General features: G+C 40.0%; 1 protein-coding gene across 2 annotated transcripts in view; it reads right to left on the bottom strand.

Annotated features, from left to right (window-relative positions):
* Window positions 1–14725, bottom strand: part of GALNT10 (polypeptide N-acetylgalactosaminyltransferase 10) — a 173520-nt gene that overhangs the window by 28834 nt on the left and 129961 nt on the right. For both annotated transcript variants that reach the window (XM_072630798.1, XM_072630799.1), the window contains exons 5-7: window positions 10888–11073; window positions 7785–7968; window positions 4024–4141 (exon numbers count right to left, since the gene is read on the bottom strand). In XM_072630798.1, the coding sequence (XP_072486899.1) occupies window positions 4024–4141; window positions 7785–7968; window positions 10888–11073 (488 nt within the window). The remainder of the gene's footprint in view (window positions 1–4023; window positions 4142–7784; window positions 7969–10887; window positions 11074–14725) is intronic.

The following is a 14725-nucleotide window of genomic DNA, read 5'->3' as shown; positions in this document are numbered from 1 at the left end:
TCAGAGGATAAGAAAAAATTGAAATAGGGGTCTGCCTTGAGTTTTCATAGCAACTTATTCTCACCATTTTGACAGTGCAGTTAGTATACCTGGACTCTAGTATCTTGGTATCTGATGGGCTGAGGGAATAGAAATGGTTGTTAAGAAAGTGAAGTGAAGAACAGGTGTACCTCACTAAACACATAGAGGAAACTGTGTTTCAGGTGGCACAGTTGTATTTTACTAATTTGTAATTTTCCTTTAAAAATGAACTTAAAAAACTCAATATGAACATTTCCACACACAAAGAAAAAGAAGACTGCACATGAAACCATGAATCTCTATAACAAACAACTTTTAAAAAAGTATACATTACATTTAACAGGATGGTACTATCGCTGCCCTGCTTGTCTAGGTCCCCTCTGAACTTCCTTCTGCTCTCTTTGGTGCATTTTTAAAGGACTGCTGATGCTCTTCCCTGTCTTCTTTTTTTTAATGGCCCTTTGGCCTCCTCCCAACTGTCCCCCTTATCCCTCACCAAATAAAAGACCAACACTTCAATGCATAAGTCCAGTCAAACAAAACAAACTCTCAAGGTGGCTGCGTCTGAAAATGCAAGTTTCATTCTGTACCTTTAATTTATCAACTCTCTAACAAAAGGTGAGGTAGCATAGTTTTAAAGCAATCTGGGAATGATTTTCAAGAGCTCCCAAAGAATGTTTTTAAATTAAAAGACCAGAAATAATATTATTACCCCCTAAAAACAGGTAACCAAGAAGACATCAGTAACTTGCCATATACTTACTTTCTCATGCCTATAAAATCTTTAGAAGAATTGTCTATGAACATATTGGGGGGAATCTACGGTGAAAATTCATTCATTTAACAAGTGTCTACTAAATGCCAGGGGCTGGGGATGCAAAGATAAAAATGTTGCATCAAGGACTATGTCACTACTGTTGAGGGTGAGGTGGGGTATAGACAGAATACTCAGATGATTCTCTACAACGGGTGACTTTTTAAAAAATTGTTGAATCATTTCAGCCATGTCTGACTTTTCAGGTCCCTATTTGGGTTTTTTTTGGCAAAGATAAGGGAGTAGTTTGCCTTTTTCTTCTCCAGCTCATTTTAAAGATGAGGAAACTGAGGAAAACAGGGTCAAGGGACTTGCCTAAGGTTTCATAGCTAGTAAATGTCTGAGGTCAGATTTGAACTCAGGCCTTCCTGATTCCAGACCTGCTCTATACACTGCACCGAGCTGCCCAGTGAGTAACTTTGCAATTGACTACGAAGAGTAGAGGACATAGGAATCCTCATTTTTTTTTGTTTATTATGAAACAATGCTTGGTAGCATAAAACACAGCCTTAAAAGCTCTACTCTAAAATGATATCCCCTATGTGTATGTTAAAATTATACAAGATTTCTTGATAAATGTAACAAAGAGATAACTGTTTAATAAACCCAATTATCATTATCAACTGAGGTATAAACTGGGCTAAATCCAAATAGAAAAAAGGACTGCCCAAGAATGAGGAGGCTCTGCAGATAGCCCTGTTTGCGGATGACACAGTGTTACTTGCACTGAAGTCTGGAGAGCTGAAGGACCTCTTCAATGAGATCCATGGCCACTCAAATGAGAATGGCCTAGGAATCCAAAAGAAAAGTCATGTGGATGATTTGCCCAGATAATGACATGAAGTTCAAAGTTTAGTCCATCAGGTTATATATCTTGGACAGTTGCTGAAGATGAAGAGTGAGATGGACGCAGAATTTAATAGAAGGAAGAGAGTGGGCTTTCAATGATTCCACCCTGCAACTAAAACCCATGTTTTTTCATAGCAGTAATCTCATGGTGATTCTATTTGGTTGTAAAAGATAGAACGCAATGGTCTCAAGACTCTGAATTGCAAGTTATTCAGAAAGCGAAGACACATAATGGGGATAAGTAGGCTATAGTAAATTGTGTTCAAAAAGTGCTTTAAAAAGTTTTTATTTATGAAATATATGCACTGAAAATGAATTAGGCTGGTCATGTAGAGGCAGCTGGTAGACCATGTGGAAAAAACATGAAAAGATGCTGAACCTGAGGTCAGGAGAAAGCTGGTCTCCACTCCCATCCCTGACATTGACTGACTATGGAGAAGTCAACCAATTAACTAACAAATTAGTCAGTCAACAAGCATTTATTAATTGCCTATTCCTTAACCTCTTTAACTCTTATTTTTCCCATGTGTAAAAGGGACCTGCAGTCCTTATCTTACAGGACTGCTGTCAGGATTAAATGATATAATGGTAGGCAAAACATGCTGCAAACACTAAAGGATTTTGTAATCTCTATTATTATGAGACAGTGAGAGCCAGAGCTAATAGACCAGCAGCTTGAGTTCTGCCCCAAGGGAAGGTAAATTTCTTGAGAGCAGGGACTCTGATTTTGGTTTCTGAATCTCCAACACACAGTACCACAGCCTGCACACAGAAAGTGCTCAACAAATCTCTGCTGAACTGGCTGGCACTGGTGTCCACAAAAGGATTTATATGATTAAAAGAGCCATGCACTGAATGCAAGATATACAAAAAGGCCAAACACGTGGGACAGGTGCTCTTTGTAGGATCTGTGGAAGGACAGAGACCAAAACTGCAGAGGATGAATTCCTTTGCATGAGCAGATATCAGCACCTGTGAAGTGAGTATCTACATATGCCAATCAGAACAGAGGATGATCAAAGTAAGTCCCTTCCAGCTTTAATGTTATATGACTCTATTTATGAAGCCATATACTGTAACCAGAACTATGCTGGGTGCTGGGAGATGCCAATACACAGGTTTGGTTCTAGTTCTTGGGAAGTTTATAGTCAGGATCAGGATGACAACAACAATTATAAGTCTTTATGGAGTACTTTAAAAGTTTTGCAAATCCTTTGACCATGTTACCACACTGAATCCTCAAAACAGCAATGGAAGGTAGGTGCTATTATTACTGACATTATACAGATGAGGAAAAGGAAGTTGAGACCAATTAAGGGACTTGCCCAGGGTCACACAGCTCATAAACGTCTGAGGCAGGATCTTGACTGAGGTCTTCCTGACTCTTACACCAGAATCCTGTTTCCTCCACCACTTCAAGATCCCTTCCAGCTCTGCTATTTTAGAAACACATCATTATCTTCCTGTGAAGGAAGGTGTCTGACCTATCTTATCATCTATCAAGTGGTGACAGATACTCTCAAGAGAGCAAAAAGGATATCAAAACTGTGCCCTATATTCCTCATAAATCAATCTCAAAACACGCCATGTATTTTTGCTTCTTGACCCTGCCATCCTTCCTTCCTTCAACATTTATCAAGTTTTTACTTTGGGTAAGGCACTGTGTCTGGTTCTGGAGGACCCACAAAAATACCTTGGAAATGATCTCTGTCTTCAAGAAGATTATAATCAGGTAAGGAAGATGCCACAGTTCAATATGATATAAATTTGACTTACTAAGTGCACACATTTTTTCAAATCAGAAAAGGAAGAAATGGATTTTAGCTGGGAGAGAAGAGAGCAGGCGAAATTTCCCAGAGGAAATAGAATGTAAGCTAGGTTTTGAAGGATGGTGAGTATGTTATGGTTTTGGATAGGGGTGCAGATGGGGAAGGAGTCAATGGGAGAGAAAGGAAGGCATTCCAGGTAGAAGGAACATCCTGAACAAAGGGGTGGAGGATGGGAAGTAGGATGTATTCAGGGGATAGAGAGTAGTCCAGTTTAATGGAGGGTAGACTACTTGAAAAAAGGGTAACAACTGTGCATAGCACAGTGCCTTGCCCATAATAGATGCTTGCTGAATTGAAGTGAATTAAAAGTTAGGCTGGGGCCAGATAATGTAGGGCCTTGAACACCAAAATAAAAAATCTTGTCTGGGCACTGGAGCTGATTGGCCCCAGGAGTTTGGCATCTTTCATACATGCCAGAGGGTGGGTAGACTTAGATATATACCCAGTGGGCTACTGCAGCAAACTGCTGGTTGGTTGTAAGGACAAAAGGACTGAGAGACAGTTGCTCACCTTAAAGGAGATTTCATACTGTTCTCCACCCCAGATCTCCAGGCCAGGATCGTACCCTCCCAACTCCCAGAACCACTTTCGATCCACAGCAAATAGTCCTCCAGCCATTACAGGAGACCTGTCAGGGGGAAATGGATCTCAACATGACATATAACTGAAATGCACAGGCAGTCACATAAAAATCATCACCACCGCCACCACCTTAGAAACATCTTGTTCTGAACCCCCTTGAAAAATAAATTCTCAAACCAAAATGATGTTGTTCAGGCATGTCTGACTCTTTATGACCCTCTTTGGGGTTTTCTTGGCAAAGATACTGGAATGGTTTGCCATTTCTTTCTCCAGCTCATTTAAAAAATGAGGAAACTGAGGCAAACAGGGTTAAATGATTTGCCCAGGGTCATACAGCTAGTTAAATGTCTGAGGTCATATTGAACTCAAGAAGATGAGTCTTCCTGACTCCAGGCCTGAAGCTTTATAAACTGTACCACCTAGCTGCCCTAACCAAAATGTTCTGGTGGCAATTCCAATCCTATCCCCACCCATGGAGTATTTGTGTCCCTCTAAATGTTCTTTTAAAACCCAATCAGTACTAAGACTTCACACAGCAATACTAATATTTTGAGCCAAAAAAGAACCATGACAGAAAGGATCCTTCTAAAATGTGGCAGTAAAGCATACTGAAGGGAGAGCTGGACCAGGAATTAAGCCTGTTTCTAGTTCCAATCTCATCTCTAACTTAGTTTGTTACTCTAGCCAAGTCATAACCTTCTTGGGTTTCATTTGTCTCCTCTATAAAGGAGGGACATCCTATTCTGTGGGTCATCCCTTCTTTATAGGGATAGCTATCTTATCCCTTATTGCTCATCAGTCAAGTCCGGAAAAAAATGGGTTTTAGGCCTACTTCTACCACTAACCAAATGTTAGTACAGCATGAAATTTGGCAAATTTATTTTCCCTCTATGCAAAATGATGTTCCGAATAGAAACCTTTACTAATTTCTTCCAGGTCTAAGACCTATGGTCTTATGACTCAATGAACTCACAGAACAGCAGAATTTCAGAGTGGGGAAGGAGCTCAGAGGCCTTCTCACTCACCTTGTACTTGGTCAGGAATCTTTCCTACAACATTCCCAGCAAATTGTGAGAAATGCTCAAATAACCCCATTGAAATCCTACTACTTACTGGGTCAGCCCATTCTTCTTTTGGACAGTTGTAATGATAAGGAATCTTTTCCTTCTAGCAAGCCTAAATCTCTTGTTTTTCCACTTTTACCCACTACCTTCCATTTGTAAGGCCAGCCCTCAAATACCTGAAAACAGATCTCACACCCCCTTCATACATCTTCTTTTCACTAGGCCAGTCCTTGCACAGCATGATCTCCAGTTCTTTCATCATTCGGGCTACCTCATTATGGATGTGCTCGAGCTTGTCAATGCATTTCCTAATACGTGGAACTCAAACTGGACATGGAATTCTAAGGCACTTTCCAGCTCTGACAGTCTTTCAACTTGTGAGTATTTTCAAATAACTGATATTTTCTTCCTGCAACTAAAGTTTAACTTCATATATGCTGATGTTTATATTGAAAGAGACCGATATAGATACATCTTTATTTGCTATGGAGACATAGATCAGGCAGCTAGGTGGTGCTGTGGATAGGGTGCCAGGCCTGGAGTCGGGAAGATACGAGTTCAAATGTGACCTCAGACACCTACTAGCTATGTGACCCTGGGCAAGTCACTTAGCCTCTGTTTGCCTCAATTTCCTCACATGTAAAGTGGGGATAAATAATAGCACCTTCTCCCAGGGTTGTTGTAGAGACTGAATGAGACCACTGTAAAGTGCCTGGCACAGAGTAAGCACTATACAAATGTTACCTACACATAAACATATAGATAGCTATCTACCTATTGATAATCTCTATAAAGATATCTAAGTCGTTCTTTCCTGGGGTTACTATGCCTGCCACTCAATCTCACATACCTTCTGAAGCTGCATTTGCAGTGCCATAATTAAGGACCAGAACGATGAGCGGTGTAGCAGGAAGAACTCTCTTTGAGTTGGCAGATCTAGCTCTATTGAGCATTATCCCAGTCACCTAACCTCTCACCTCAGCTGAGCCCCAGTGTCCTCCTTGGCAAAATGGGGGTACTGGTGCTTGTACTATTTATCTCATAGGTTGTTGGGAAAAGCGCTTTGTAAAATATGAAGTGGTACAGAAATGAGTGTTGTTACTTTCATTATGAACCAAAGTCTCTGCATTCCTAATCACTAATGAATGGCATTCATATTCTAATTCTGCTAGTTAGGATGGGAAAATAGTCTCAGATGTTTTACAGATTCCCAACAATTACGGTTAAAGCTAACTTTCAATTCCCCAGAAAATTCAAGTCACCAGAACAATCTATGCTGCAAGTATTCCAGGCAACTGAGTTTTACCATATGCATATGTGCATTATGATGCAGACCAGTGGTGTCAGACTCAAAGAGAAACAGAGGCCACTAGTCCATATGTACAGATCCTTGTGGGTCACATATTGACTTAGTTTTGAAATGTAATATTATCCATGTTTTATTGTATTTTTATTTATTATGTTAAACATTTCCAAATTACATTTTAATATGGTTCAGGATATATTCTGAAGTGTTGTGGGCCATGAGTTTGGCACTTCTGATATAGACTATGGTAGAACCAAATTGTTAAAATGCTGAAGTCTCTAAAAATGGTATTCTGCCTTATTTGGAATGAAGTAAAAAAGGAAGCAGAAATTTCTGAGATGAATGATTAAACGAATTAAGGATATTTTGTGTGAAGAAAAAAAGACATAGCTACTACTGTCTTCAAGTATTTCACAAGCTATTACATGACGAGGAATTAGAACTGTTTTTCTGGTCCCTAAAAGGCAGAACTAAGACTAACCAAGGAAAGTTACCAGGAGGCAAATTTCAGTGAGTACAAGGAAGAACTTCCTAACAATCAGAATTCTCCAGCAATGGGATGGACTATCTTGGAAGATCATGAGCTAGCTCCTTGTCCCCAGAACTGATCAAACAGAAGTTGACTAGCAGCCACTCTGTTAGGGATATTGCAGAAGGGGAGGAATAGGATGAGATGAGTTCTGGGATCCGTTTTATGAATAATGAGAGCAGTTAGGGTAGAAAGGGGGAAGACAAACATCATTCAGTAGGCTGGGGGGGTCTCCCATTTATTTTGGAAAAGCAGCTACTTTTCATTTCCCATAAACATCCATATGTTGGACATTGGGAAAGAGAAGTGGGAAGGAGTTGTACTGTTGACAGAAAAGGCCCTGGGGGAGGAGAGAAGGGGGCACTGCTATCATAAATACAGAGAGACTCAGTAAAACAGGAACACCATACATTAAGATTAGAGATGACTGGGTCAACCTTTAAGCTCAGCAGATCTCAATGATCTGGTTGTAAACTACTCATATTAGATATTGTTCGAAGAACGTGGATTCACACTTTGTTAACTGATGAGAGATAGAATGGTGTTGGGCCTGGAGTCAGGAAGACTGAGTTTGAATAGCTCCTCAGATACTTAACTTCACTGTGATCCTGAAAAAAAATCATAACCTCTCTGGGCCTCAGTTTCCTCATTTGAAAGATGAAGAGTTTGAGCTTGATGATGTCTCATGCCCCAACTCCAAATTTGTGATCTTATGACTTTCCAATTTACTGCCTGAGTGGAAGGAACTTTAGTCAGACTCAAATAAGAAGGCTAAGTTTCATGCACTTACTCAAATGGATCACTGGGGTCAGGTTTCTGCAATTCCAGAGGGATGGGAATCCTCTTGTAATACATCTCCCAGTCAAATGCTCCTCGCATGGCATCTCCAGCCTGTGTCTTATACCCAAAGTGATCGTTGTCAATCACGTCAATCATCGGGCACACAATGGTCTTTCGGTTCGAAGCGATGCGGTCTGAAGAGGCCGAGAAACATTTATTAAGGAACAAATATAGATCCTTTTTATCATGAAGATTTATACTACCTACAGATATCTTAAAAATAGTTTCCCTATGCTATTCAACTAGTGCTTGAGTTTGTCTGTGCCTCAATTTTGTCAGCTGGATAATAACTACATGTGGCTATGGGCATATCATTACCCCTCTCTGAGCCTTAGCTTACTCATTTGTAAAATGGGGATAATAATGATGATGATAATGATAACAGCATTCCCTAACTCATGGTGCTATTTTAAGGAAGATGTTTTATAAACTGCGTGAAAGGGTCCACTAAAACAAATTAGCTATCAGATGACAGCTAGCTACAAAACAGTGTTTGAGCTATCCAACTGAGGTATCAAAGGGTATCTAAAATACATAGATCTAGCAAGTTTACAATAAATTATCAGGTGCGGGGATTGTCATGAGGGACTAGGCCAATGCTTCAAAAGCTATGCCAATGCCCTGATGTCTTTCCTTCTGGTATGCTGGAGTTGGGTTGAACCTGCTACGGGAAAGAGGATAAAGTAGTGGAAAAAGCACTACACCTACTAGAAAACCTAGATTTGAGTTCTGGCTCTTTCATTCTGTGTGTGAACTCAAGCAAGTCACTGAATTGTTCAGCTTTCTCCTCTGTAAAATGGTGACATGAGTATTTGCATCATTCATCGCATAGGGTTGTTGCAAGGAGCAAACGAGCCAATTTATGTAAAAGAGTTTTGTAAGCCATAAAGTACTATGGAAATTTAAGAGATCACTATATATTTTTCTACTAATAGTGATTTTCTATTGCATGACTGACTCTTCAGGCCTGGAAGTAATCTACTGTTGGTTTCAAAAGATGACAGTCTGAATTATGTAGAAAGACATTATGGTTTAATGGATGAAAGCTGACCTCATCTATCATTCCTTAGGACTAGTAGGGAGACAGCCTTATGTCTACACTGATGGCACATATCATCCATGAAAAAAAGGAGAATGATTTTTCCATGTGTGTTTGCTGATTATAAAAATCACCCTCATATATTTCCATAGAAACATAGTTAATGACTATTTAGACTAGAAGCTCAGCTTTGTGTCACATCACTAAATTCTTTTTATGAGTCACTGAATGACCCCACAATGCCTTACTCCTCTAAAACACTATAAATTATGCAATTTAATGGTGTGTGTTTTTTTGTAACAAGAGGCAGATGCATATGTTCCCTGGGTTTAATTAAATGAACAATGTTTACTAGAAATACTGGGGTAGGGGTGGGGAACCTGGGACCTAGAGGGCCACATGTGGCCTTGAGGCTGCAGGTTCCCTACCTCTGTACTGGACTGTATCTTTCACCCAGTGTACAGAAACATTGGACATTTGGGGCTAGAAGGTCACAAGTAAGTGACAGATGTTCTCCTGAGTTGTGTTAGAAAGCAAATCTTCTATATTCCCTATTATACTTTATTGGTTCTTTTTCCTCACTTAGTCCCCTAAATATGGAAGGTTCTACAATGACAAATCCTTAATCTTCTTTTTCTCTCAACATTCTCTGACTTACAAGGCTCATCTTTCAACTATGATTTCTGTGCTCCAAATCTAGCTCTCCAGTCCTGTTCCTTTGCTTGAGATCTAGTGCTTAACGCAAGTTTTCACCTCAAACCAAATGCATTTCAAATTGAAATCACTCTCATTCAGTCAAACTAGCTTTGTTGCCAACTTCTCTATCTCTGTTAAACAGGCTGCAAATGTTGGTGTAATCTCTGACTTCCCCATTCCTCTGTATTCGTCACTAAGACTTTCTGTTTATTCCTACAAAATATTTTTCAAATTTGTTCCCCCTGCTTATTGTCACTACCATAGACCAGGATTCTATCCTCTCCTCTCATCTCCTTCTAAAAGTACTTATAACCACAGAATAATAGGAGCTTTGAATTTGAAGGGACATCCAGTCCCATTTCCTACTCAAATTAAGCACCATCTCTATAATTTCTCATTGTTTTTTTTAAACTTGATATACCAGATTACTGACTCCTATTCGGAGTTATTAAAATCCTATTCAGAGTTACTAAAATCCTCATTTTTCTCCCCATACAAACAGTTACTGTTTAGTTAGTTACCCTATTTTCTGTATCCTGCACTTAAGATTTCTGAGCCCAAGGGTAGGCCTTTTTGTTTATCCCTGCTAAATGGCATCTCGATCATCATTTCACTGTTTAGATCTTTCTAGATCGCCATTTTGTCTTTCAACATATTAACAATCCTTCCTATTTCCTTGTCACTGACAAAGCTGTTAAAGAGGCCCAGATCTTTGCCTACATACAAATCAGTGATACAAATGCTGAATAGGAACTCCCTTTTCCAATCCTGTGCTCCCTAACATACAAGCCTTGCCTGTAGGCAGTCTACTTAAGACCTCCCTTCAGATGACACTGATTTTTTAATCACCACTTTTTGAATATGATTATTCAGACAATTATGAATTCCCTAACCATACAGAAAACTTGCTTAAATCCAGGAATATTATTAGTCAAGTAATCCTGTTCACAACAAATCCCTGTTAAAGAAGGAAATGAGGTTAATTCATTATGACTCATTCTAAGTATACCTCGGTCAAAGAATTGAAACTTCCCCTTTCCCCCCCGCCCTTCTTTCTTTACTTTTCATGTACTTCCTTCCCTCCCTTTAATTTCAGGCCTATTAATCTTAAATTTCCAACCAGAGGGTAAGTTATTTGAAGGAAAAGATCACACTTTATACATCCACCATGGTGTCCAAAACAGGTCTGGGAACACATTGTGTGTTCAATAAATGTTTCTGTTGATTGAATCCACGCCAAAAGAAAGCAGCCAGAGACTGTGAGTCTATGTTCACTGTCCAATAATCAGTCACCCAGGACATTGCTGTGCCTCTTTACCTAGTAAGGGTGGAAGCCAATTGACATTAGCTTCACAGTGTGAGTCCAAAAATGTAATGACATCACCAATGGCCACTGAAGCCCCCAGCATCCGAGTCCTTATGAGTCCCTCCCTCTTCTTGGTTCGGAGGATTCTTACACTTGGAAACTGGGCCATGTAATCTTCCAAACGCTTCTTCAGGTGTTCTGTGCATAGACAAGAAAAAAAAAAAGACAGGTTAGGGGTGGTATTAAGAATGGCTTCTTATACTAGGGCTCTTTTATACAGCATCTGCCTTTGGGGATGGTCAATAAAGCTCTATTCCAGGGCAAGGAAGGCAGAAGCAGGACATGATATGGTGTGCTGTTACATCAAATTAGCTATTAGGACACTTGGGCTCTAACCCAGGATCTGCCATTTACCTACTACGTGACCTAAGGAAAGTCATTTACCCACTCCACCTTTCAAATTCTTCCTCTTTACAATGAAGGGATTGGATTCTAATGTCCCCTTAATACTAACATTTTATGTTCCAGGATCTGTTCTGTTTCTGAAATTACACATTCTGTGGTGATTTCTGGGTCTAACATTATGTGTTTTAAATTACTTTCCAACTCTAAAATTCTTTAATTTGGTCATTCATACAAACGATCATAGCCAGCTCCTGGCTCTGGGCAGTATAGCCTGATTTTGCTCATTTTTCTTTGAGGTTGGAGTTTGGTAATGATTGGCTTCCTCTGATTCATGGACTCAAGCCCTAAGCCTTTTTCACTCTTTAAGAAATGGTACTAAAAAACCCCACTCCATTCTCCAAAAAACCATTTTATTGATACTTTTGCTTTTTATATCCTCTTTACTTCTTAATATGGTACTCCTCTCCTGCTCAGTGAGCCACCCACAAAGGCAAACAATAAAAAATCGAAGAGGAAGAAAAGTAGTCCAGCCAACACCCTGCCCACATGTGAGAGGACAGGCAATGTTCCACACCCATAACCTACCTTTCTATAAAGAAAGAAAGGAGGCTTTTCTCCAGGGTCATTGTCCCTAATGCTTTTTATAAAAAAAAGATGTTCCCATTCTTCTAGTCCCTTTAATTTAAAAACCTTCCCAAATCCAGCAATTCAAAGAATACTTTTTGGTGTCCGCTATGTACAATGTCCTGTGTTAGGCAAGGAGTGAAATACAATGATGAAGAACACATGGCCTGACTCACCATCTAGTGGAACAGAAAAGATATGAACACAAACAGCTATAATAAAAAACAGATCAGAAATGCCAAGTGTCCTGTGAGACCTGAGGAAGGAGAAGTCATCTCTTGAGATCACAGAAGGCTTCATGGAGAAGGTGGCATTGCAGCTGGGACTTGAAGGCTTTCAACAGGACCTTCTGTAAGACCCAGGACACTTGAATGTTTTTTCCCCATAGCTTGTATAGCTGGAGCAATTACCATATACACAGAGATCAGTTAATGGGGTCGGTAAAATTGGAACTCCTCACTGTTTGCTCACAAAGATTAATACACCTTCCCTTAGCCTGTGGCAGCTTCTGGTGCAACCAGAAATCAATTCCCCCTAATTCAGCTGCTAAATCTTTCCAAAGGGGTTTTTCTATGAGATCAGACAAGACATTAGGAGGCATGATGACATTATAGATACACTGTTCTATGGTCAGGAACTCTATCAAAGTCAAGGATAAAAGAACAAACAGAAATCTATACCTATCCTTTTTGACTGCAGCTCATTTACAACTAGGTGACCATTTCAGGTCGCTAAAATGACAGTGAGATTTTCTCTTTCTAGGATGCACACCCCCAAAATGATCATTTCTTGTTCAAGTCTCGAAGACCACCCCAAAGTACAGAGGCATCACTAAACTCCTCTTTACATAGATGGGTGCTGTTAACTTGAGACCTATTAATTGATCCCTGCTGATGGGTCATAGAAATCTGAATAATTATTTGGGAGGAAATTATGCTTCTCTTTTTCAATCTTTATTAGACGGTTCATTTCCATAAAATCAAAGATGTGACAATTTAACAGAATCAACTCCTCTGATAAGGATGTTTTTATATGTCATAGAAGGTGAGAGAAGAGATTTGCAATTATAAAACAGTACTTCAGAGTTGGAAAGGAATGTAGAGAAGAGAATGTTTAGAGGTAGAAGGATACTTTGAGATTATTAGCTCCAATCCATTCATTTTACAAGTGAGAAAGTGAAGGCTAGAGAGGTGACATGTTCAATGACACGTCAGTGGTGAAGCTTAGAGAAGAGTCCAAGTCTTAACTGTGTAATCATAGGCAAGTCATACATTATCTCTGAATATGACTTCATTGCCAAAAAGAGATGCCTGTTGTGAGAGTCACTGAAGATATTGCAGATAAAATACCTTTGTAAGTATGAGCTGCTATTACTATGCTTTGAGCATGCCCAGTAAGTGGTACAGGTAATAAAGGTAAAAAGAAAAAGGCAATAGTTTATCAAAGGTAATTTTGGTTGAGTTAGTACTTCTTGGGGGAGGGGTAGAATTGGGGGAATGATTTTCTCTAGTTTAAAACAATTTTTGAAAATCTTTTACCTCATCCAACTCTCCATCTTCTTGCACCTACCCTGCTGCTGTAGACAGACAGTCAATAAGCATTTATTAAGTACCTAACTATGTGCCAGGCATTGTGCTGGGGATACAAAAAGAAGCAAAAGATATTCCTTGCCCTCAAGGAGCTCATAATCTAATGGAGGAGACAACAAACAAGTATGTACAAAAAGGCTATATACTGGATAAGAAAATAATAACTAAAAGAGGAAAAGCACTAGAACTAAGAAGGATTGAGAAAGTCTTTCTTGTAGAAGATGAGATTTTAATTGAAATTTGAAGGAAGCCAGGAAGGTCAATAGGTAGAGATAAGGAAAAAAGAGCATTTCAGGAATGGGGGATATACAGAGAGAACACCCAGAACCAAGTAATGGTGTGTCTTGTTTGTGGAATGAAGAGTTTGTGACAGGGAGTAAGGTGTAACTGAAAAGATAGGAGGAAGCTAAATCTTTAAGAATTTTGAGCTATGAATGTAAGATTTTGTATTTGGACCCTCTGAACCACCAAACTTTTTGAGGCTAGGCTCTGGGGGACTTAATTCATTCAATTCTGGAAAATTCCCCCAGGATAAGTGAGCAAAAATGAAATTAGCAGGGCCCCAGCTATGCTTCACATCTCACCCAGGCTGGCCTTTTTCTTGACACTTGCCTTCTATGTATTCCATCTCCCTCCTCTCTTTCCATTTCTTGCTCTGGAGACTACAATCAAATCAATGCTAATATGACTGTGGAAAGCATGTCAATCAGCTCTGCTAGGGCTCCTCTTATCATTCCTGCAACTTTCCCTCCATGGCAGGAACTGGCTCGTTTATTACTTGTATCCCCATCACTTAGAATAATTACTCATATCCTTTGACCATTTATCAACTAAGGAATAACTTTTGTTAATATAAATTTGAATCATGGGAGCCCAGCCCAGCCGTGGCCACATGGTCGCAAACAGCCCTTGGGGGCGGAATCTCCAGTTGCAGCAGCAGCGGTTCACAGATCCCTCAACCCACAAGCGCCAAACGTCAGTGAAAGGGTTTTTTCAGTTGGCCGGGAAGGGAGAAGGGCATTCTCACAGCTCTGGCCTCAGGCAGCGGCCACAAAGGCCACATCAGGCAGGCGGCAGCAGTTCAGGCAGCAGTTCCCACAGCAGCCTGCTTCCATTGTTGGATTGTAAAACCCCTGGGAGCACTGAGGAGCTGATTATTACCTCAGCCCTGTGTAGAGGCCCTGAGGGAGCTGATCTTTATCTCACACTGAATGGTGGCAGAACTGGAGGCC

This window comes from Notamacropus eugenii, chromosome 1, assembly GCF_028372415.1.
Source record: "Notamacropus eugenii isolate mMacEug1 chromosome 1, mMacEug1.pri_v2, whole genome shotgun sequence".
Lineage (NCBI taxonomy): Eukaryota > Metazoa > Chordata > Mammalia > Diprotodontia > Macropodidae > Notamacropus > Notamacropus eugenii.
This window is presented reverse-complemented; position numbering and strand designations above follow the sequence as displayed.